Source organism: Bombina bombina, chromosome 8, assembly GCF_027579735.1.
Source record: "Bombina bombina isolate aBomBom1 chromosome 8, aBomBom1.pri, whole genome shotgun sequence".
Lineage (NCBI taxonomy): Eukaryota > Metazoa > Chordata > Amphibia > Anura > Bombinatoridae > Bombina > Bombina bombina.
The window spans coordinates 176673905-176698674 of NC_069506.1; the positions used below are offsets into that span (position 1 = coordinate 176673905).

A 24770-nucleotide genomic window follows, 5' to 3' on the forward strand; every position below is an offset into this window, starting at 1 on the left:
TCAGGCCTTGTGCAGACAACACTTGGTCAGACATTACACATTGTTCGTATAAGAAATCTAAAATCTAAAATTTTGTGTCCTTTTAAAATTTTTAACTACAGCACACCCTGTACTTTAACTGGTAGTTGCATACTTATTGCATTTGTATTACAACTCATCAGCCCAAAACCCTGCTTTTGCATTTAAAGGGACATGAAGCCCAAAATTGTTTTCATGATTCAGGTAGAGAATACAATTTTTAACAACATTCCAATTTATTTCTATTATCTAATTTAATTCTTAAGATATCCTTTGTTGAACAAATAGCAATGCACATGGGTAAGCCAATCACACTAGGCACTTATGTGTAGCCACCAATCAGCTACTGAACCTATTTAGATATGCTTTTCAACAAAGGATATCAAGAGACTGAAGCAAATTAGATGATAGTAAATTGAAGTAAATAAAACAAAGAAATAATAATAATACTGTATAATAAATTGAAAATAAATAATAAAAGTAAATTGAAAAGTTGTTTAAAATTACATGGTCTTTCTAAATCATGAATGAAAAGAAAAGTGCTATTTCCCTTTTATAAATTTGAAAACATACTTTTAAGTATTAATGCTTATTTTGAGAGCCTAAATAACTATATCATAGGTTAGCAAGAAAAATATTTGATGATTAAAATATAACTTTTATTGAAACAAAAATAAAAAAACAAGATAAAAAAATTAACCTAATATAATAGCATAAATGTAGCTGAAGTATGTATGAATGACCGTTTGAATTAAAGTGTAATTTCCCTATGCAATTATACCATACTTTGGGACTTAGGGAACACCCTGTGTCCTAGGATATTGTAAACAAAATTATTTATTTATTGGGGTATTTGCACTTAAACACCTATTGAGGTGACATCATTGGGTCTGACCAGTTAAAAGCTACATTAGATATAGAGTGATACATGTGTGTGATATATCCAGCTAAAAAATCAGGGTTAGTTCCAAAAGAAACTACCCTGTGGTGGAGGTAATTGTGGACTTGCTTCTTTTGTGACTTTGTTGTTAATAGAAAACTTATGGTTTAAAGCTAATAATTTGCTGGCCTTTTAAGGCCCTTTTTCCTTTAGTGGTTAAAACTTATGGGAAAACCAGGGGTACCAAAACTTTGATAATTAATTGCTCTAGCGGTTTGGCAGAAAATAACAGCATTATATGCGCTCACACTGCTGCATTAGAATTAAGATTCAAAATAGAAACTTAGGCCTAGATTTAGAGTTTGGCTGTAGCCGTGAAAACCAGCGTTAGAGGCTCCTAACGCTGGTTTTAGGCTACCGCCGGTATTTGGAGTCAGTCAGGAAAGGGTCTAACGCTCACTTTCCAGCTGCAACTTTTCCATACCGCAGATCCCCTTACGTCAATTGCGTATCCTATCTTTTCAATGGGATCTTTCTAACTCCGGTATTTAGAGTCGTGGCTGAAGTGAGCGTTAGAAATCTAACGACAAAACTCCAGCCGCAGAAAAAAGTCAGTAGTTAAGAGCTTTCTGGGCTAATGCCGGTTTATAAAGCTCTTAACTACTGTGCTCTAAAGTACACTAACACCCATAAACTACTTATGTACCCCTAAACCGAGGCCCCCCCACATCGCCGCCACTATATTTAAATTTTTTAACCACTAATCTTCCGCTCCGTACACTGCCGCCACCTACATTATCCCTATGTACCCCTAATCTGCTGCCCCTAACACCGCCGACCCCTATATTATATTTATTAACCCCTAATCTGCCGCCCCCGCTATCGCTGACCCCTGCATATTATTATTAACCCCTAATCTGCCGCTCCGTAAACCGCCGCTACTTACATTATCCCTATGTACCCCTAATCTGCTGCCCCTAACACCGCCGACCCCTATATTATATTTATTAACCCCTAATCTGCCCCCCACAACGTCGCCGACAGCTACCTACAATAATTAACCCCTAATCTGCCGAGCGGAGCTCACCGCTACTATAATAAATTTTTAACCCCTAAAGCTAATTCTAACCCTAACACCCCCCTAAGTTAAATATAATTTTTATCTAACAAAATAAATTAACTCTTATTAAATAAATTATTCCTATTTAAAGCTAAATACTTACCTGTAAAATAAACCCTAATATAGCTACAATATAAATAATAATTATATTATAGCTATTTTAAGATTTATATTTATTTTACAGGTAACTTTGTATTTATTTTAACCAGGTACAATAGCTATTAAATAGTTAAGAACTATTTAATAGCTAAAATAGTTAAAATAATTACAAAATTACCTGTAAAATAAATCCTAACCTAAGTTACAATTAAACCTAACACTACACTATCAATAAATTAATTAAATAAAATACCTACAATTATCTACAATTAAACCTAACACTACACTATCAATACATTAATTAAATACAATACCTACAAATAAATACAATTAAATAAACTAACTAAAGTACAAAAAATAAAAAAGAACTAAGTTACAAAAAATAAAAAAATATTTACAAACATTAGAAAAATATTACAACAATTTTAAACTAATTACACCTACTCTAAGCCCCCTAATAAAATAACAAAGCCCCCCAAAATAAAAAAATGACCTACCCTATTCTAAATTACAAAAGTTCAAAGCTCTTTTACCTTACCAGCCCTGAACAGGGCCCTTTGCGGGGCATGCCCCAAAGAATTCAGCTCTTTTGCCTGTAAAAAAACACATACAATACCCCCCCCAACATTACAACCCACCACCCACATACCCCTAATCTAACCCAAACCCCCCTTAAATAAACCTAACACTAAGCCCCTGAAGATCTTCCTACCTTATCTTCACCTCACCGGGTATCACCGATCGGTCCTGGCTCCAAAATCTTCATCCAACCCAAGCGGGGGAAGAAGAGGCTATCCAGACCGGCAACCATCTTGATCCAAGCGGCATCTTCTATCTTCATCCGATGAGGAACGGCTCCATCGTGAAGACCTCCAGCGCGGACCAATCTTCTTCCGACGACTTCCAACTGAAGAATGACGGTTCCTTTAAGGGACGTCATCCAAGATGACGTCCCTCGAATTCCGATTCAATCAGCCAATCAGATTGGGCTCGCATTCTATTGGCTGTTCTGATCAGCCAATAGAATGCGAGCTCAATCTGATTGGCTGATCGGATCAGCCAATCGGATTGAACTTGATTCTGATTGGCTGATTCCATCAGCCAATCAGAATTTTCCTACCTTAATTCCGATTGGCTGATAGAATCCTATCAGCCAATCGGAATTCGAGGGACGCCATCTTGGATGACGTCCCTTAAAGGAACCGTCATTCTTCAGTTGGACGTCGTCGGAAGAAGATTGATCCGCGCTGGAGGTCTTCACGATGGAGCCGTTCCTCATCGGATGAAGATAGAAGATGCCGCTTGGATCAAGATGGTTGCCGGTCTGGATCGCCTCTTCTTCCCGGATAGGATGAAGACTTTGGAGCCTCTTCTGGACCTCTTCAGCCGCAGGATTATGGATCGCCAGCCCCCGCTTGGGTTGGATGAAGATTTTGGAGCCAGGACGGATCGGTGTGATACCCGGTGAGGTGAAGATAAGGTAGGAAGATCTTCAGGGGCTTAGTGTTAGGTTTATTTAAGGGGGGTTTGGGTTAGATTAGGGGTATGTGGGTGGTGGGTTGTAATGTTGGGGGGGTATTGTATGTGTTTTTTTACAGGCAAAAGAGCTGAATTTCTTGGGGCATGCCCCGCAAAGGGCCCTGTTCAGGGCTGGTAAGGTAAAAGAGCTTTGAACTTTTTTAATTTAGAATAGGGTAGGGCATTTTTTTATTTTATTAGGGGGCTTAGAGTAGGTGTAATTAGTTTAAAATTGTTGTAATATTTTTCTAATGTTTGTAAATATTTTTTTATTTTTTGTAACTTAGTTCTTTTTTATTTTTTGTACTTTAGTTAGTTTATTTCATTGTATTTATTTGTAGGTATTGTATTTAATTAATTTATTGATAGTGTAGTGTTAGGTTTAATTGTAACTTAGGTTAGGATTTATTTTACAGGTAATTTTGTAATTATTTTAACTATTTTAGCTATTAAATAGTTCTTAACTATTTAATAGCTATTGTACCTGGTTAAAATAAATACAAAGTTACCTGTAAAATAAATATAAATCCTAAAATAGCTATAATATAATTATAATTTATATTGTAGCTATATTAGGGTTTATTTTACAGGTAAGTATTTAGCTTTAAATAGGAATAATTTATTTAATAAGAGTTAATTTATTTCGCTAGATTTAAATTATATTTAACTTAGGGGGGTGTTAGTGTTAGGGTTAGACTTAGCTTTAGGGGTTAATACATTTATTAGAATAGCGGTGAGCTCTAGTCGGCAGATTAGGGGTTAATGTTTGAAGTTAGGTGTCGGCGATGTTAGGGAGGGCAGATTAGGGGTTAATACTATTTATTATAGGGTTATTGAGGCGGGAGTGAGGCGGATTAGGGTTTAATAACTTTATTATAATAGCGGTGCGGTCCGCTCGGCAGATTAGGGGTTAATAAGTGTAGGCAGGTGGAGGCGATGTTGTGGGGGGCAGATTAGGGGTTGATAAATATAATATAGGGGTCGGCGGTGTTAGGGGCAGCAGATTAGGGGTACATAGGGATAATGTAAGTAGCGGCGGTTTACGGAGCGGCAGATTAGGGGTTAAAAAAAATATGCAGGTGTCAGCGATAGCGGGGGCGGCAGAATAGGGGTTAATAAGTGTAAGATTAGGGGTGTTTAGACTCGGGGTACATGTTAGAGTGTTAGGTGCAGACGTAGGAAATGTTTCCCCATAGCAAACAATGGGGCTGCGTTAGGAGCTGAACGCGGCTTTTTTGCAGGTGTTAGGTTTTTTTTCAGCTCAAACAGCCCCATTGTTTTCTATGGGGGAATCGTGCACGAGCACGTTTTTGAAGCTGGCCGCGTCCGTAAGCACCGCTGGTATCGAGAGTTGAAGTTGCGGTAAATATGCTCTACGCTCCTTTTTTGGAGCCTAATGCAGCCATTCTGTGAACTCTCAATACCAGAGGTATTTAAAAGGTGCGGCCAGAAAAAAGCATGCGTAGCTAACGCACCCCTTTGGCCGCAAAACTCTAAATCTAGGCCTTAATGTGCTGTACGCACCGCTTAACTTAGCAACTGATAGAAATTTACTGCAGTGGTTTTATACATAGTACTATGTACTCTTGACACTACGGTACATTACCTAACAACCCTAGACTTGATTGTTATGTGCTTTTTGCACCGCTATATGTAACAGTAGAATAATAGTAATTCCAGTGGTTGGGTAATAGTAGCTGGTTAATGTCCACTGTATACTCCTAATCATCTAAGTTACGGTTAACAACCCAATATCTGAACCAATTTACATTGTGTCCCTGGCAACCATAGTATTTAACTAACTAGCAGATAATCCTGGTAACACCCTTATATGAACCAAATCTTTGTTGTGATAATATGAGTTAGCCAGTTTTTCTGGCTCAAGCACTGTCCAAACACCATTAGTGCTTAAACATAACACTGATAACATTATTTTTACTACTTTGACATATATTTACTGCACACCAGGGTTACTGTATTTACATAATTGTGAACAACACTATTTCTATCTGTGGGAAACATCATTCCCATTGTCTTTGTGCACAAAAGAAGCAAGTCCACAATTACCTCCACCACAGGGTAGTTTCTTTTGGAACTAACCCTGATTTTTTAGCTGGATATATCACACACATGTATCACTCTATATCTAATGTAGCTTTTAACTGGTCAGACCCAATGATGTCACCTCAATAGGTGTTTAAGTGCAAATACCCCAATAAATAAATAATTTTGTTTACAATATCCTAGGAGACAGGGTGTTCCCTAAGTCCCAAAGTATGGTATAACTGCACAGGGAAATTACACTTTAATTCAAATGGTCATTCATACATACTTCAGCTACATTTATGCTCTTATATTAGGTTCATTTTTTTATCTTGGTTTTTTTATATTTGTTTCAATAAAAGTTATATTTTAATCACCAAATATTTTTCATGCTAACCTATGATATAGTTATTTAGGCTCTCAAAATAAGTGTGCCACACGATACCTCTTTTTCTTAATTTAATATTACCTTGTATATACCGGAATCAGGCACTGCCCTACTGAGATACATAGGCTTATCCTGTAGGGAACTTCTCTTTAAGAGCCAAAACCTGTTCCCATCACCAATCCCCCCTAACAAAGGGAATTCTTCTTTCAAGTATTAATGCTTGCCATTGTGCATTCAAACACAAATAAAATGCTACAGAAATATATGCATAGAGGTGGATTAAGGCTTAATAAATGTGAAACAAAATGGTTAAGGAGACAAGGTATATGACAAGGATCTGGGCAGGCAAGGGGTAAAGGGTGTACCTTTGGATTTTATTCTTAAAGGGACAGTCAACACCAGAATTTTTGTTCTTTTAAAAGATAGATAATCCCTTTATTACCCATTCCCCAGTTTTGCAAAACCAACACAGTTATAATAATACACTTTTTACCTCTGTGATTAACTTGTATCTAAGCATCTTCTGACAAACCCCTGATCACATGACATTTTATTTGTTATCTATTGACTTTCATTTTAGCCAATTAGTGCAGTGTCTGCCACAATCCACGGGCGTGCTCACAATGTTATCTATAGGGTTTACCTTAACTAGCTCTCCCCTGCTGTGAAAAGCAAATACAAAGCATGTGATTAGAGGCGGCCTTCAAGGGCTTAGAAATTATCATATGAGCCTTCCTAGGTCTAGCTTTTAACTAAGAATACCAAAAGAACAAAGCAAAATTGTTGATAAAAGTAAATTGGAAAGTTGTTTAAAATTGCATGCCCTATTTGAAACATGAAAGTTTTTTTTGGATTTGACTGTCCCTTTAAGCCTTGTCAAACATTAACAATTTTAGTGTGGGCCCTCAAAGAAAGGTTTTATTTAATGGAAATTTTTTTATTCATGTTAGTCGACATGAATACTGTAGTGCGATGCTCATTATATTTTAACATCCATGATAAATCTGTAAAATGCATAAATGCAAATGATACAAGTATTCCATACCGCTTGCATTTCTGTGCTTGATTTATATCCAATGTTTTCAATCAAGAAAGGTCCAGTCATCATGGTTCTAAAATTCTTATTTAGTCCATTGTTATTCTTAACAGTTTGGAAGTACATTTTTAGTGACACTTTTTTAAATACACAGTTTTATGATTATACTAAGCAAAACACACGCAAAATGATGAGAACACTTACAGTGGTAGTTTTTAAAGGATTTAGGATTTCTGTGAAGGGTGTCAAACTTTTTCAACTGAGAGGCTTTACTGGCATTTTTTTACTCAGATTTCTTCTGAGCATACTTTAGAAATACTGCTGATCTACCAAGAAATATATACTTACTGAGGCCTATTTATCAAGCTCTGAATGGAGTTTGAGGGCCCGTGTTTCTGGCGAGCCTGCAGACTCGCCAGAAACAGCAGTTATGAAGCAGCGGTCTAAAGCCCGCTGCTCCATAACGCTGTCCGCCTGCTCTGAGCAGGCGGACAGAGATCACCACAATTCAACCCGATGAAGTACGATCGGGTCGCCACAATTCAACCCGATCGAGTACGATCGGGTTGATTGACACCCCCCTGCTGGCGGCCGATTGCCCGCGAATCTGCAGGGGGCGGCGTTGCACCAGCAGCTCACAAGAGCTGCTGGTGCAATGCTGAATACGGAGAGAATATTGCTCTCCGCATTCAGCGAGGTCTGTCGGACCTGATCCGCACTGTTGGATCAGGTCCGACAGACCTTTGATAAATAGGCCTCTATGTATCTACAAACTTATAGTGAGCAGTGTCTTTAAACAGATACTTAACACTGTTTTAGGTTACAGAAGTGCCAATAATGTCTTTCCTCATCTTTTGCCTTTTAAACCTACTTGTTGTTGGGAATGTTCCTTGACTGCTAAAATGTCACAGCCACTGTGCAGCTATAGCCATAACGTGGTTGCAGCAATGTTGGCTGGGCAGCAAAGTCTTGAACAACCTTACTGCTAGAGGGTGCAAGCTTCTGTTAACTCTTCAGATGCTAATAATGGTTATTAATGGGTGCATCTCATTCACATATACATGGTGTAAACCTTAACTCTAAATCCAATCCTTAGCCCTATCTCCAACTCTATCCTCAATCCCTAATCCCTAGCAGTAATCCTATTCCCAATCCCTAACCCTATCTGTAAGCCTAACTCTAATCCCTTTTAATTTGAAGAAAGGGAGGGCTGAATAAAATACATTGTACAGTCACATTGTCCATAAGCCTTAAGTGAGACAAGCCTTATATATATAAAATACCAGTTCATTTTAACAATTTTATGTGATATATATCTATGTACGAACACACAAAGGACTCAGCACTAAATTTTTCCAGCATCTGGGGTGCACCTCAACTTCTCACATTTGCACTAACTCAAGAAGGCACTCTTCAGTTTTAATACAAATAATATCTACTTGTAAAAAACATTTTTGGGGTTGCCCCCATCTTTAGACACAATCTAAAACATCCACTTACCACCATTATATATGTGCTCCCCCAGATTCCCGTGCCAACCCATCTTCCCACATCTGGATACTCTGCGGTGTCCACCACATCTTAATTGTGTCTAATAGGTAGATCTATTTACTCGCAGAGAGAGACTAAATGGATCTACCTATTAAACATGTTAGTACCCAAAGGTTTAAATACCCAGTTAGAGTTCCACTGTTATTTATAGTAGGTTATGAAAAATGATGAAGGATACAATGTTGCCTGCCAAATAAGCTGTTTTGGATGTTTATGATGTGACATTTTGTAGGGAGCTGTTATTATGTATATACTGTATGTATTTATACTTTGCTTTTTTTAAACAGTTGGCCCCTATGGACCTCCATGACACCATCTGCGCATGTGTAGTTGTGCTGACTGGACATTGTGAATATTCCGGATGTGGGCATATCTGGTGGCATTGAAATCTGGGGGAGCACATATATGTTGGTGTTAAGTGGATGCTTTAGATTGTGTCTGAAGATGGGGGCAACCCTGTAAATATTTATACAAGTAAAGATTGTTTGGATTAAAACCCAGAGTGCCTTCTTGAATTTGTGCATATATTTTTTGGGTTTGGATACTCTAACAATTGTTTTTCACCATATTAATTTGATCATCTTGTTAAATCATCAAATATTGTATGTTCCAATTTAATTTAACATTGATTTATTAGCTTAAAAAAACTATTTTGCGTATGAGTAATTTATCCTTGACCCCAGGTCTTGGTGATCACAATATTTATGTTATGTCCAGTACTTTATGTTTGCTACATTATGTATAATATAAGGATACAAGCCATTCACAATAGGTGGAAATGTATTTGAGTTGAGCCATGAGGTTTATACAAAATGCACAAAGTTGTAGCTCTGTGCCACTGTCCCTCTCATCACCCTATTTATGTATTTTTTTTTTACAAAGAGAAACTGTGGACATTTAAAACCTGTGCAAATATGTACTGACTTCCCCGAGAAACCACACAGCCAGAGCCACAGACCAAACCAGCTCTGCTACAGGCTGTCAAACCACAGGCCTAGACCACACAACTACACCTTTGTAGTTAAAGGGACAGTAAACGTAAAAAATAATGTTATATAATTCTGCACATAGTGCAGAATTATATAACATTATTTAAGTGCTATAGTTATAAATGCCTTTTTTCCCTTTTAATATTTGAAAAATATGGAGCTTTTACAGACCCGCTCTCTGCTCTCTGCTGAGCGGGTCTGTTTTTTTTCCTCAGCACATCGGGCCAGCTGTATAGTCACAGCCCGGCCCGACCGCGCCATAACATTAAGTGAAGCTCGCTCCTGCTGTCAGACAGAGCAGGAGCGAGCTGCACTTAGTCTTATGGCGCGGTCGGGCCGGGCTGTGACTATACAGCTGGCCCGATGCGCTGAGTAAAAAAAACAGACCCGCTCAGCAGAGAGCAGAGAGCAGGTCTGTAAAAGCACCATATTTTTCAAATATTAAAAGGGAAAAAAGGCATTTATAACTATAGCACTTAAATAATGTTATATAATTCTGCACTATGTGCAGAATTATATAACATTATTTTTAAGGTTTACTGTCCCTTTAAAGTTCAAAATGTTGAAAATTATTAAAGGAATTGTCTAGTCAAAATTAAACTTTCATGTTTCAGATAGAACATGCAATTTTAAGCAGCTTTCTAATTTACTCCTATTATTAATATTTCTTCATTCTCTTGGTATCGTTATTTGAAAAAAGCAGGAATGTAAGCATAGGACCTGGCCCATTTTTGGTTCAGCATCTGGGTAGCGCTTTTTGATTGGTGTCTAAATGTAGCCACCAATCAGCAAGTGCTACCCAGGTGCTGAACCAATAATGGGCCGGCTCCTAAGCTTACATTCAAATAAAGATACCAAGAGAACAAAGAAAAATTGATAATAGGAGTAAATTAGAAAGTTGCTTAAAATTTAATTTTGACTAGACTATCCCTTTAAGACAGGAAGGTGACAGGGGACTGGTTGTGTATTACAATTTATATTTGCTAGAAAAACAGGCAATAATTTAAAATGCCAAGAAGCGGAAAAGTGGACACACATACCTGCAATGCAATTTTTCTTTAGCTCTATCTGCAGAGAGAAAAAAAGACATCCCTTTTCATTAATCTTCTAGTTCATAAATAATTTATCAGTTATTAGGCTATTAAATAAAATATAGCTATTGCACTGGTAGAGTGAAAGCGGTGCTTGCATTAGATTATTATTAATGTTAACTTTATTTGTAATGGGCTAACAGATTTCGTGGCATCATACATGGGAAACAACAAATAAAGAAAGGACATGGAAGGCAGAATGGGGCCCTGCTCCATAAGTAGAAGTTGGCAACAAAAGATTAGTAATGAAGACATAAGCCATACTTACTAGATTTTCTGACTATGTAGAAAACTATGACCCCTACAAAGATCAATAGTAGTATGGAGCAAACTGCAGCAATAACAGGAATTAGATAATCTATAAAACAAAAAATAGGTACATATTATTGATGTCTGTATGCAGACTATATATTCTCTAAAACAAATGTCTAGCAAATTAGATTTTTCTTAAAGGCATCAGAAAGACTTTACATGAGGGTTATAAACCAATCAAGGCAAGATTCAAAAAGCCAAAAATAAATTAAGGCACAAACAAACAAGAACAATAAAATAACAGTGGGGACAATTCAGTTAGAGGCCTTTCCATTCTCTCCAGCTCTTCGCCAATTGAAAGGTGAGTAACGTCCACTGCAGTAGGTGCCCAATATGACAGGAAATAATGATGCAGGAGAGACTGGTGATGCTCATGAAGCTGGGGCGGGGGCTGGAGTGGGCTCTTAAAGAATGTAGGAGGCTGTCAAAAGCAATATTATGGTGACAAAAACAAAGTTCTACCTAGGTAAAATGTGCTCTATTGTGTGAAAGTGTTGGTAAGTGAAACAATGGTTCCTAATGATAAAGTAATTATAGACCTTTCTAGAGTAAAATTCCTTATGAGCCATTTGTTAAACCATAATAATGACTTTCCAATCAAGAACATACTGATAGGGGTGATAATAAATGCTTCTTAAATTGTTATTATTGTTTGTGCCCACATCTGGGTAGATTACAAGTTCTGCACTATTTTGCACTTTTGCATGAGCGTAGACACTGCTAGAAGTAAACTTTTAATGCACGTGGGTTATCACACGCTAACTTTGACTTCTTCTCCCCCTAGACTTTACTGGAAAGGCCTCTAACTGAATTTTCAGCACTGCTGAAAAACCTAACACTTATCGCTTGTGCTCAAATCCAACGTGTTAGTCCAAGTGTGCTCAACCCAAGATAAGTTATTCATGTTTACATTCAAATGTTTGTCACATAGAAGAAAATATTCTTTCTTTCTTTCTCTCTTTCTCTCTCTCTCTGTCTCTCTCTCTCTCTATCTCTGTCACTGTCTCTCTGTCTCTGTCTCTCTCTCTCTCTCTCTCTCTCTCCCAATATTTCCACCCTTGGTAAATATGAGCAAAGAAGGCTGTGAATAATTGTCTTTATTATTTAACCTTTTGATCTTTTGTACAAAAAATACACAAAATACTCTTCTCTCATGGATATCAAACAATAGCAAATACAACACAGGTTTATCCAAAAATAAAATAAAATCTATGTGTGGCACAATTATTGGCACCCTTTTAGTCAATACATTCTGCTACCTCCCATTGCCAAAATAACAGCTCTGAGTCTTCTTCTATAATGCCTGATGAGGTTGGAGAATACATGTAACGGATCTGAGACCATTCCTCCATACAGAATCTCTCCAGATCCTATAAATTTCAAGGTTGATGTTGGTGGACTTTCTTATTCACCCCACATGTTTTCTATGGGGTTCAAGTCAGGGGACTGGGATGGCCATAGCAGGATCTTGATTTTTTGTTCAGTAAATCATTTTTGTGTTGATTTTGATGTTACTTTTTGATAATTGTCCTGCTGGAAGATCCAACAATGGCCCATTTTAAGCTTTCTGGAAGAGGCAGTCAGGTGTTCATTTACTATATGTTGATATTTGATAGAGTCCATGATGCCATGTATCCTAACAAAATGTACAGGTCCTCTAGCAGAAAAAACAGCCTTAAAAACATTAAAGAGCAACCACCATATTTAACCGTGGGCATGAGGTACTTTTCCATATGGCTGCCACACTGTGTGCGCCAACCCCACCTCTGGTGTGCATTGCCAAAAAGCTCTATTTGGTTTCATCTGACCATAGAACCCGATCCCATTTGAAGTTCCAGTAGTGTCTGGCAAACTGAAGATGCTTGAATTTGTTTTTGGATGAGAGTAGAGGCTTTTTTCTTGAAACCCTTCCATACAACTTGTTGTGATGTAGGTGATGTTGGACTGTAGTTTTGGAGACTTTCTGACCCCAAGTCGCAACTTCTGCAATTCTCCAGCTGTGATCCTTGGAGAAACCATCCTCTTCACAGTGCATTGAGACATATGTGTTGCCTCAAATTTATACCCCTGTGAAACAGGAAGTAATGGCTGAACAATATATATATATATATATATATATATATATATAAATAAATTACTTATATTATTTATTATGTGTATACCAAGGGTATCTAACATTTTCACATTAGAGGCCACAATGTTTTTTTTTTACTCTATGCCATTGTTTGGTTTGCAAATTTGCCAACATTTACAACAGGGACAGCTGTAACTGGTATAGTAGACAAGATTCTTAGCAGGCACAGGATACCTTGCAGGCACTGCTTCAAGAACAATGTGAGCATGCACAGGTATCAGGCAAGACTGCTTGGCTTTCAGGAACCAGGTGAGCATACACAGGTGCAAGGTAAGTATGCTTGGTCTTTGGAACAAGGTGAGCATACACAGGTACCAGGCAAGACTACTTGGCTTTCAGGAACCAGGTTAGCATACACAGGGACCAGGTAAGTGTGCTTGGTCTCTGGAACAGGGTGAGAATACGCAGGTACAAGGTAAGTATGCTTAGGGGTCTATTTATCAAAGCGCCAATCTCAGTGCATTCGCAGGCGTCAATACGCTCGCCAGACATCGCTGATGCGGATCTTAATACAATACCCTTATTTAGCAAAAAAAACATCAAAAACACGTGCATCAAGTACGGTGCGAAGAGTATCAGACTGGTGTTAACTAACAGTCATCGATGTCGCGGTTATTCAGGTTTTTCCCAACTTTATTTATACCATTTCATTTCTGTCCATGAACAAGCACATTTCTCTAAAGTTAATCTTTTATTTTTCAACTGTTAATGTTCAAGAAATAGCTACATTTATACCTCAACAAACAATATCTCATAGAAAGTTATTTTTAAATTTGTTATACAAAAAAATATGTTATATGATACTTTCACATAAATTAATGTGTATTTGTATTTCTAGAAGTCATGTTATGCTTTTATCTCATATTTTTTTTTTATAAATGATTAATAATGCTAGAATTTGTACATATATCTTTGCACATACTTGTATATATATATATATATATATATATATATATATATATATATATATATATATATATATATATATGTGTGTGTGTGTGTGTGTGTGTGTGTGTGTTATGTCAGAAATCTTTTGCAAACATATTTACATGTCCCTAAATTCCTTTTTTTTTTTCTAAACAATGTTGTCTTTCATATCTCTGTGTTTATTTATACCACTATATGTATATAGTGTAAATGTATTATTATTCTGAGCAGGAATAATTGCATAGATAACATGTAATCAGAGTATCATATGTATTTATTTGCAATCAATGGATATTTAAAGAGCTGGGCCAGTTTTCTCTCTGTACCTGTGTAACCCCTCCTGATTGCAATCTAGTTTTAAAAACCACCCCTTCACAGGTGTTAGAAAATGGGCTGGCATATAAGATGACATTTCTTACTGAAAAAGAAATTCAAGAGAAGGAAGAAATACACTGAAAATAGCATGACAGTAAAGAGGTGATTTTAATTTCTGCTGTATCTAAATTATGACCGTTTAATGTTAGGTGGGCTATTTCTTTGAGCTATCAGTTTAAGATTATTTTGAATCAAACATCAATTCGAATTTTAAAATCCTTGTCTAAAATATTACACTGTGTGTCCTAATGTCAGCATCAATGTTTATCTTTAATACTAATTTCGCATACAGTATACATACTTTCAAAGTATAATACACAATGTAAAAAATGGCACTTACAAGTTCCGATGAGTGATCAATGACACAAGTATCGAGCATTTTGATTTGTTAGTGATAGTTTAAAATGTATATTTGAATCAGATTGACTGATGTCATAAATCATGTGTTTATGCAAATTCCAATCAAAAGTGGTTGAAAAATTCACTAGTGTGTGGGTTGTTTAGGAGTTTGCGTCATAATGGTGCGAAAAGTGATGAGTCAAAATTGGTGCGAAGTGGAGAGTGGGACTTGTATTACATGGCGTAAACATGGTGCACATAGATTTTTCACAAAAAAAAGGAAGTTAGCTATATTATGTTGTGTATTTCATTTGTATCTCTATATCTATTAGTGCAACAAGTTTGGGGCAAAACTTTTCAACAAATTTGTAGAAATATTGTCCCCTTGTAATGAGAGACAAATTTGTAGCATAATCCATAAGTAGTAATGTATTTTTAATTTTTATCCCTATATCTACTACTAGTGCACCAAATGTGGCGCAATAATATTGTTTGATTTAGAAAGGGTATACAATTTTAATAAAGTTTCTAATTTACTTTTATTATGTAATAATGTAATATACTTCATTCTCTTGTAGCATCGAACATAAGCTTTCTGTGTTTTCAGACTCCCATTGAGTTCTATGGCATCCACAACTTCAAAGGTGGCGGATTGAAAACTAGGTACAATGCGTTGGAATAGACGCGAGCGTACCTGTTAAATGTTTGATAAATTGGGAAAAGGGTCAAATAGAGTCGAATTTGAATTCGAAACATCTGTAATGACTCAAGCATTGATCTGCGTCGGATTGAGATAGCGGTATCGTACTTTATGTCACAAATTTCAACATTTGCCGATCTTGACGCTTTGATAACTACGGTGGATCAATCTCGCAACAAATACGACAAGGAATTCAAGCATATTTTCAATTGACGCTTTGATAAAAAGACCCCTTAGTCTCTATAACAAGGTGAACATACACAGGTAGCAGGTAAATATGCTTGGTCTCTTTAACAAGGTGAGCATACACAGGTATCAGGTAAGTATGCTTTGATTTCAGGAACTAGGAGAGCATATACTGGTACAAGGTAGCTATGCATGGTCTCTGGTACAAGGTGAGCATACACAGATATCAGGTAAGTATGCTTTGGCTTTCAGGAACCAGGAAAAAGGAAGGGTACACAATAAGCGATGGGCTGAGTGAGCTTTTAATAGGAACTCCCACACCTGAATCCTCCAGGTGGGAGTTCTAGTAATTAAGACATGGCCCCTTTAAATCTCGGCAGCATGTGGCCGCACGCACCTAGAGGCAGTTGCAGAAGGAGGTGAGTCTCCACATTGCACGTGGTAAGCAATCATTCTCTGCGTTCACTGAGATCAGGGAGACGGACCGGGAGTGGAGCTCCCTGAGTTAAGTTCCTCACACTTAAGTTCTTTCACAGGATACATAGGGGCCCATTTATCAAGCTCCGTACGGAGCTTGTGGGCCCTTGTTTCTGGCGAGTCTTCAGACTCACCAGAAACACAAGATATGAAGCAGCGGTCTAAAGACCGCTGCTCCATAACCCTGTCTGCCTGCTCTGAGCAGGCGGACAGGAATCGCCGGAAATCAACCCGATCGAGTACGATCGGGTTGATTGACAGCTCCCTGCTGGCGGCCCATTGGCCCAGCCTCTTGTGAGCTGCTGGTGCAATGCTGAATACGGAGAGCGTATTGCTCTTCGCATTCAGCGAGGTCTTGCTGACCTGATCCGCACTGTCGGATCAGGTCCGCAAGACCTTTGATAAATAGGGGCCATAGACTCTGTAACTGACTGCTCTGGTAAGAATCTTTGGATCAGGTAGTATGGCATTTGATTGGCTGTACAACCCTTTTCCTTAAAAAAAAAAAAAAATCTGATAAAGGGGAACTGATGGTCTGGATATAAATGGACACTAGAAGAAATATAAATGAATGCCTAACTTTCAGCTATAGGTTTAGTACACTTAGATGCTTTTAATGGATTACATTTTTCTTTCTTTATTTTTTAACAATTATTGTCCCTTTCAATCAATTAGAAAAACGCCATGAATCACTTTTTTTGTACAAGAAATCAAACAAAGGTTTCCAGCATCTCTATCCTATTGAAAGCCCATGCTGGATTTGTCTTTTTTTGTCTTCCAATCCCACATAGACATATGCTTCATATCTCAGTTAATATGCTCAATTCCTGTTTGAATTAAACACACATTAAAGACAACATATCATCAGCATGTTTATTAATAATAAAGGGTTAGGATGTTATAGAAATAGCTTTTAAACATATTATATCTATCTATCTATCTATCTATATATGTATACACACTATATATGTATATATATATATTTATAGAAGGTAAATCCCACCAGGGGGAAAGAAAGTAGGAGACCCGAAGACAACAAACTTGAAGTAAATTAGTATCTTTTATTCAGCCAAATGGCCAAATGACAGGTGTAAGTACAGATAGACACCTGACGCGTACAGTATATACTATATATATATATATATATATATATATATATATATATATATATATATATATATATATATATATATATAAATATATATATAATTATATATAGGTTTTAATGTGCACAAAAAAATTGTGACAAAGTGACAATGATACGATACAACAAAATTCAAACTAGCCAATCAGAGTGTATAATAATGATAATGTCATCTTATAGCATCGTTAACAATAAACAATTGTCTTACATGTTTAAAATATACATATTAATAACAAGGCAGTATAGGTGAATAGTTAAACAAATGATCACATTCATTAAAATATGAGCCAAATATAAAACATAAAGATTATCATCTATATTCAAGGAAACTTTATAAAAAGTCTCATGACCATTATCACCATGGAAACATACCTATATGTATATTAGAATGTTCATGCTATACATAAAATAATATTCTCATAATTTACAACAGTCCAGTATCATCAACCTATTAATAATCCAATATACTACTTACTGAGACTTAAAGGGACATTCCGTTCAAAATTTAAATGCACATAGATTAATTGCATCTATAAATATAAACATATTTGCAATATACATGTATTGGCAAAAATGCTCCTAGTAAAAGTTATCACTGTTTTAGTATTAACATTTTTCTCTGCACGTGCATGTGACGCATAGCTAGATATTCTCAGTGCGCCAGCATTTGAAATACTGAAGCTGTTTAAAGCATCAGTGGGGCTTGTATAATCTCAGCAATTAACAAATTGAGTCATTACCAGATGGTACCAGCACCTTAGGCTCTCTGTGCAAGTGCTGTGTTAAAAATGCTGGTGCATGGTGCATACTTAAAAATATACTTACAGCTTTTATTAGAAGCATTTTTGCTGATCCATGTATATTATAAAAATGCTTCTATTCAAAACAGATATTCATCCATGTGGATTCCAATTTTATCTGGAATGTCCCTTTAAGTGAGCATTACAATAGCATGTTTTATACAGATCTCATCTATTAGGGGAGTCATTTTATAGTGGTTTTCACAGTGCATCTGTGATATATAGAAAACAAAAATATGCTAAAGGAACTTACTTGTCACAGCTACAAAATCGCTGTTTCATGTATTTAGCGCCACACACGATGAATGAAGACACCATGAGGAGGAGGCTGATAGCCTTCCTTTCCTTCCTATTAACCAATAAGGTTGCTGTTCATCATAGTTAACGAAAGACAAGGATTTTGAGTGATACAACCAATCAGGACTCAGACATATCGATAAGCCACAATACAGATTTCAGTAACGATGAGATGATAAAGTTATTAAACACAATATAACTTGTTATGTCACCTGACTAATATCCTAATTCCTGTATTATTTACTGTTCAGTTCATAAATGGTGATAATAAAATAGCAATTTTTCCCCCTCTCAAACTACAATGGTATCAATCTAACTTATGTGTGAGTAGATATTCAGAATAGTGGGATAGTATAATCTAAAAGGTATTTAAAGATGCATACCATTTCAAATGGACCTCATAGCTCAGATAGCCCTAAATATATTTGTTCCATATAATGTGATTATATCATACCTCATACTGAGATGTGTGCTTACACCTAACCTTAAACTCTCAGTTTTGAATGATATGATGTATCACTGTATTACATACAGTGATAAGCCAAATGTCCTTACATCAGAAGGATGGTGATCTTTATATTAATGTTTCACAACCATCATCATTTCATTACTATGTTATACACAAGGATTCCAAAATGCTAAAAAGGGAAAGTTTTAATAATATTAGATACCAAAGTGGGTATAATGATCAAGAAAGCTAAAACATCCAATCTTAAATTATGTGCATTTACAGCAATGGTGTTGGGTTACTTTATATACAGGATTATCATGGATTGGCTAATTACAAAAAGCAGTGCCAATCTATCTGTTGATTCAATATTAAGGGATGTAATGTATTTATCGCTGGTCTTATTTTTAAGGGCTGTACTGATCAAGTGATTTGCCATTCTAGACACGTATAGTGTCGCTAGTCTTACCGACATACAATTTACCAAAAATGCAGTATAACAAGTAAACTACATGTGTGGTAGTACATGTCAAGTAGTGTCAGATCTGGTTATTGTGTGGATGGCTAAATGTTACGCTTTGCAGCATAGAATTGAAAGTAGTACAGCCCATACATTTAAAGCAACCCATTTTCTTATATGTCAACCATGCATCAGGTTTATAACAATGAACTGGATCAGTGAGTAGCAGTCTGTCTCTTAGTGAGTGTGCCTTTTTGTAGCCCACCTTAGGTGGTACATTTTTTCTAAATGGTAAAGATGTATCAGATTCAAGAATGGACCAATGCTCTCGCATATGAGATCCCACTGTTCTTTTATCAGGAGTATATTATGTTGTAAAAATCATCCTTTTGAGTTTTTCCTGCTGTGGGTTAACATTTAATTCTTGCTTCTCCAGGACTTCACTTTGGGATAACTGGGAGACCTCAGATTGACATCTCATGATATTGCTTGGATTATATCCCCTCTGTATGAATTTAGCGGCCATTGTCTCCAATTGTGCTTCTTTATTGGCTGAATCAGTATTGTTCCTGACAACACGTAGCATCTGCGCTCTAGGGATGGCTCTAGGGATCTTATTATAACTTTCCCTTTTTAACATTTTGGAATCCTTGTGTATAACATAGTCATGAAATGATGATGGGTGTGAAGCATTAATATACAGATTACCATCCTTCTGATGTAAGTACATTTGGCTTATCGCTGTATGTATTATAGTGATACATCATACCATTCACAACTGAGAGTGCAAGGTTAGGTGTAAGCACACATCTCAGTATGAGGTATTATAAATATACCTCATATATTTAGGGTTATCTGATCTATGAGGTCAATTAGAGATGGTATGCATCTTTAAATACCTTTTAGATTATACTATGCCACTATTCTAAATATCTACTCATACATAAGTTAGATTGCTACCATTGTAGGTTTAATAACATCATCTCATCATTCCTGAAATCTGTATTGTGGTTTATCGATATGTCTGAGTCCTGGTCTTAGATCAGGAAAGTGAATGAGTGGGGTAAGAAGACAATAACAGTCAATAATTACAAGATAAACTACAAGAGTCAAGTTTACATCCCCTTTCTTGCTGGAGAGCAGTAAAGAAAGAGGAAGTGTATTGTGAGTCCTGCTATATTATTATCGGTTATTTGTAGAGCGCCAATAGATTCCGCAGCGCTAGATTTTTGTCATGCTCTATGTACCTAATAGTTTGAGCAGAGATACTTTGTTTCTTTTTCCTGTACTTGTATTACTACTGGAGTTTTAAAGTAAAGCAAAATAGGAGTCTCGTGTCTTTAATAAAATTGGGACTATAGAGTCACCAAGGCTATCATAATCCACATTGAGGCCCATTTATCAAGCTCCGAGTGGAGCTTGAAGGGCCGTGTTTCTGGCAAGTCGTATAACCCATCACTCAAAATCCTTGTCTTTCATTAACTATGCCCACTATGGGGGGAGTGGCATAGTGGTGTCGTCACACAGGAAGCAGAGAGGGAAGGGGCTGAGAATTGAGCACCTACCAGAAGCTAAGAAGCTAGCTCTGTCTAGCAGCAAGGCTGCATTTCAACAAACCCACGGAGGCACAGTGGGTCTGCAGGTCGGCAGAGTGACGTCAATATGACGAACCGGATGACCCGGGTACAAGCCACAGCCAGGAGAAACGGCATAGGCTCATGGTGGTGAGTCTGCTTTAGAAATTCTACCACCATTCTAACAACAGGTGAGACCCTCCCCCTAAGCCTAGATACGCAGGCCCTGAGCTACAGAGGATCAACACAAGGAAAAATTTAACAACATAAGGAATAAGGTACTGTTCTTCTTTATACTTCCCTCCTACTATCAAATGGTACATTGTAAAGAGATTGCAGTAGTACCCGGTTTTGAAGGGGAAAAAAAAAATGAACATTTAAAATACAGCAGCATTTGAAAATCCTGAACTGACTGTTTACATCTATGCACTAATTGAGGAATGATAGAGGGACATGTGAATACTCTAAGGATAATAGAGTGAATATCTAAGTCTGTGATATTTAAGCTAGAATATTTGGACATTAAGAAGTATAATTGAAGATACAAGCTTAAGCACACATCTACCCCCCCCCCCCGTTGTAGAAAAACTCCTTGAATTTCTTAAACAATAAGGCAAAAGGGAGAGGAGGTTAGCTTTGGGCCCATCTGTATGAACTTTCAGAGTGTAATTATTTTGTTAAAAAAAAGGGCGTATGAGTGGCTGCTACAAAATTAATGGGGGTTGGGTCTGCAACATTTTCACTGCTGAAAGAAAATATGAATTTTTGTTAAACCAGGCTAACAATAAAATCAGCTTTGGAACTTTCTGCCTCTTAAGTATAAAGGTTTATGCTGGTTTATGACGGATGGTATGAATGCAAGCCCCTTCCCCACCTAAAACTTTGGAATCTTTTTACCTCTTAAAGATAAAGCAACATATTATAAGGTTTGAGAGCAAAAACTTCCCCTATTTGCTTCAAAGAGCTAATAAGTTGACAAACTGATATATGTGTAACAATAAAGGAAAGGCTTCGGATGGATAAATACCTGAAATCTCAGAAAATGTCACCAAAACAAAAAACAGGGGAAAGAAAACCTAATAAAAATGGGGGTAAGGAGTGAGCGCCAAAGGCAGAGGTGATATGATCTATCGACTTTTATAGAAAGTCTAAATTAGAAAGTATATAAAATGGGAATATATTTATAACATAATCAATGATAGACAAATGAATAAAACAAAATGATTTACAAACATGGATCCATGTGTACAGAGATATAAAAACACTTTTAAGAACAAAAATATAAAAACAATTTCAAGAATACAGTATTGATATAAGAGACGGTAAAATCACAAATGCACCATCGATGGTATCAGAATAGGGAGTATTTAGATATAGCGTGTGTGGTATTCCAACCAGATAAAGTTTATATTAAAAAGTCAGTAGCCAAATGTGAAAACAGTCCTGTGAATAAGTCCAAAATAACCAAATGTATAACTCTATGTCCTGAGTCAATTAGTGTTCGGATGTGCTGTAGAAAAATCTTAGTGCGATGAAATCCAAAAAATGAAGAATAAATTAAATCCAAAAATTGACAAAGTGAAAAAATGTAAAAAATGTAAAAGTGTGTAAAAATGTAAAAAATGAAAAATATAAAAAATGAAGCACAAAAACGCAAAAACAATAATGTGTTGTGAAACAATTCCAATGTTAGATGGAGTGATACATCCTTAGTGGGAGTGATGTGATAAAGAGAACTTATAATAAATCCCAAAAAATGTGATAAAACCTGTGGGAAAATATAGAAACAATACTAAGAACAATATAAAATACTGGTTTAGAGTATTAGAAAATATCTCACCCTTTATGTTGACGCGTTTCGGCCTGGGGTCAAGCCTTTATCAAGACTAATAAAATGATGAGATGGCAGTACCTTTATAGAGGTTCATATCAGGTTCTAATTGCTGTGTTTGGGCGCCAAAATTCCTCTACTAAGGACCGCCCCTATACTAGTGTTTCATGGGTATGGGCAACCTTTCAAACGTATGGGCAAATTTTTTGAAGTTCCTTTCAAAATATTTGTCTGATTCTAAGTGTGGAGTTTTCTTCCAGGTGTCTATCTAATTGTATATTTGTGTATTTACAACACATAAGAGTCTGCTCGATTCGTTAGAATGAATAAAATCTTAGCTTGTGTATGTTACCCCACCGTCAGATGTAAACAGACGTCACTTCCGGTTTCGGATAGGTGACGTCATTTCCTTTTCCGGTTTCTGTTCACCCGGATGTTTACAGCTGTCTTATTGCGGTTAGGGGAACAAGAAATTGGCGAAATCGTGATCGCTTACTAGAATCAATGAGCTTTTCGCATCTGACTGATAAAAAGGTTAATTGTCAAGCTATATTGGGCAAAAATTGTTGAGATTGATCAAGAAAACACTTATGTAATAAAAACAGATATGTAATAACCACGGATGGTGTAATTAGAGCGTGATGTGATCACTGTGGGATCTTTTCTACTAAGAGGTTTTGTATTCAAAGTCTATATGTATTGGAAGGTCTGTTTGTAATAAAAAATCTGTATATAATAAAAACCTATGTATAATAAAGAATGATAGAAATGATAATAAATAATTACTAACATATTTGATCGTGCTCTATAATTTCTCTATATTGATGATGGTATTAAATAAATTATAATATTTAATAATGAAGTCTAGGTGGGTACATCAATATGTTGTGGGCTTGAAACGGCACAAAAAGGACCATAAGATTACCATCCTTATATAAGTAGGGGTCTTAAATCCCTTAGGAATAGCATGTCATAAAAGGATTCAATATGGTTAAAAATAAATGGATTCAATACGGTTAAAAATACGGATAAAAATAACATAATTATGATTTATGAGGTGGATATCAATAAATGAACCGAACTTATTAAAAACATTCAAATTATGTACATACAGTTGTTACATAGTCAGTATAAAATCCAATATTTATAAAAACATTATAAAATAGGGGGAACTTTGATAAAAGATCTACCTATCTTTATAAAAACACCCATTTGCTTAAAATAAGGAACATATGTCAGATACATAAACATGGTGAACGAAATCCGGAGCCGATAATAGACATATTATTTTTCTGCTTCTATTGTAATTCTGTTATAGGTAGATTATAGTGTAGTGCATTGGCGTAGGCATACTACATTTTGTGGAGAGGAGAAACATATAATCTGAAAAGGAATCCATAGGTGTTAGACTAGAGTTGTAGTGGCATATTGTCCTCAAACTTAATATTAAACCTTCTATATGGCATGGAGATATTTCTGGAACATATTGGGAACCTACGCAAACCTCTACATGGGCAAGTGGGAAAGAATATTTTGGGATTCCTGCCCAGCCGGCGCGGACCTGGTCCTATATGTGAGATACATTGACAATATTTTTATAATTTGGAGAGGAACTCTGGATGACCTCCTCCATACGATCAATGTAATGAACATGAACACTATGAATTTGAATTTCAATTATGAATATAGTAGCCGTAAGATTGATTTTTTAGATCTGAGAATAGAAATCAAAAATGGGCAAATTGAGACATCAACCTTCTTCAAGGAGGTTGATTCAAACAATTATATACATAATTTAAGTTGCCACCACAAAATGTGGAAATCAAATATCCCAAAAGGCCAACTACTCCGAATAAGGAAGAACTGCTCGAATATAATTAAATGGGAAGAACAAGCTGGAGTTCTGAAACAACGTTTCTTAGATAGGGGCTATGAAGAGAATCTGCTGAATAAGAAGATTGAAGAAGTTAGGAGGGTGGACCGAAAAGACCTGATGAAGTATAAAATCCCATCCAACAGAGAAATTTCAAACG

General features: G+C 36.4%; 1 protein-coding gene across 4 annotated transcripts in view; it reads right to left on the reverse strand.

Annotated features, from left to right (window-relative positions):
- The window catches only part of LOC128638648 (uncharacterized), a 421261-nt gene that overhangs the window by 52463 nt on the left and 344028 nt on the right, over window positions 1–24770 (reverse strand). For all 4 annotated transcript variants that reach the window (XM_053690743.1, XM_053690741.1, XM_053690739.1 and 1 more), the window contains 2 exons: window positions 11002–11091; window positions 10683–10710 (listed from right to left, as the gene is read on the reverse strand). In XM_053690743.1, coding sequence (XP_053546718.1) covers window positions 10683–10710; window positions 11002–11091 — 118 coding nt within the window. The remainder of the gene's footprint in view (window positions 1–10682; window positions 10711–11001; window positions 11092–24770) is intronic.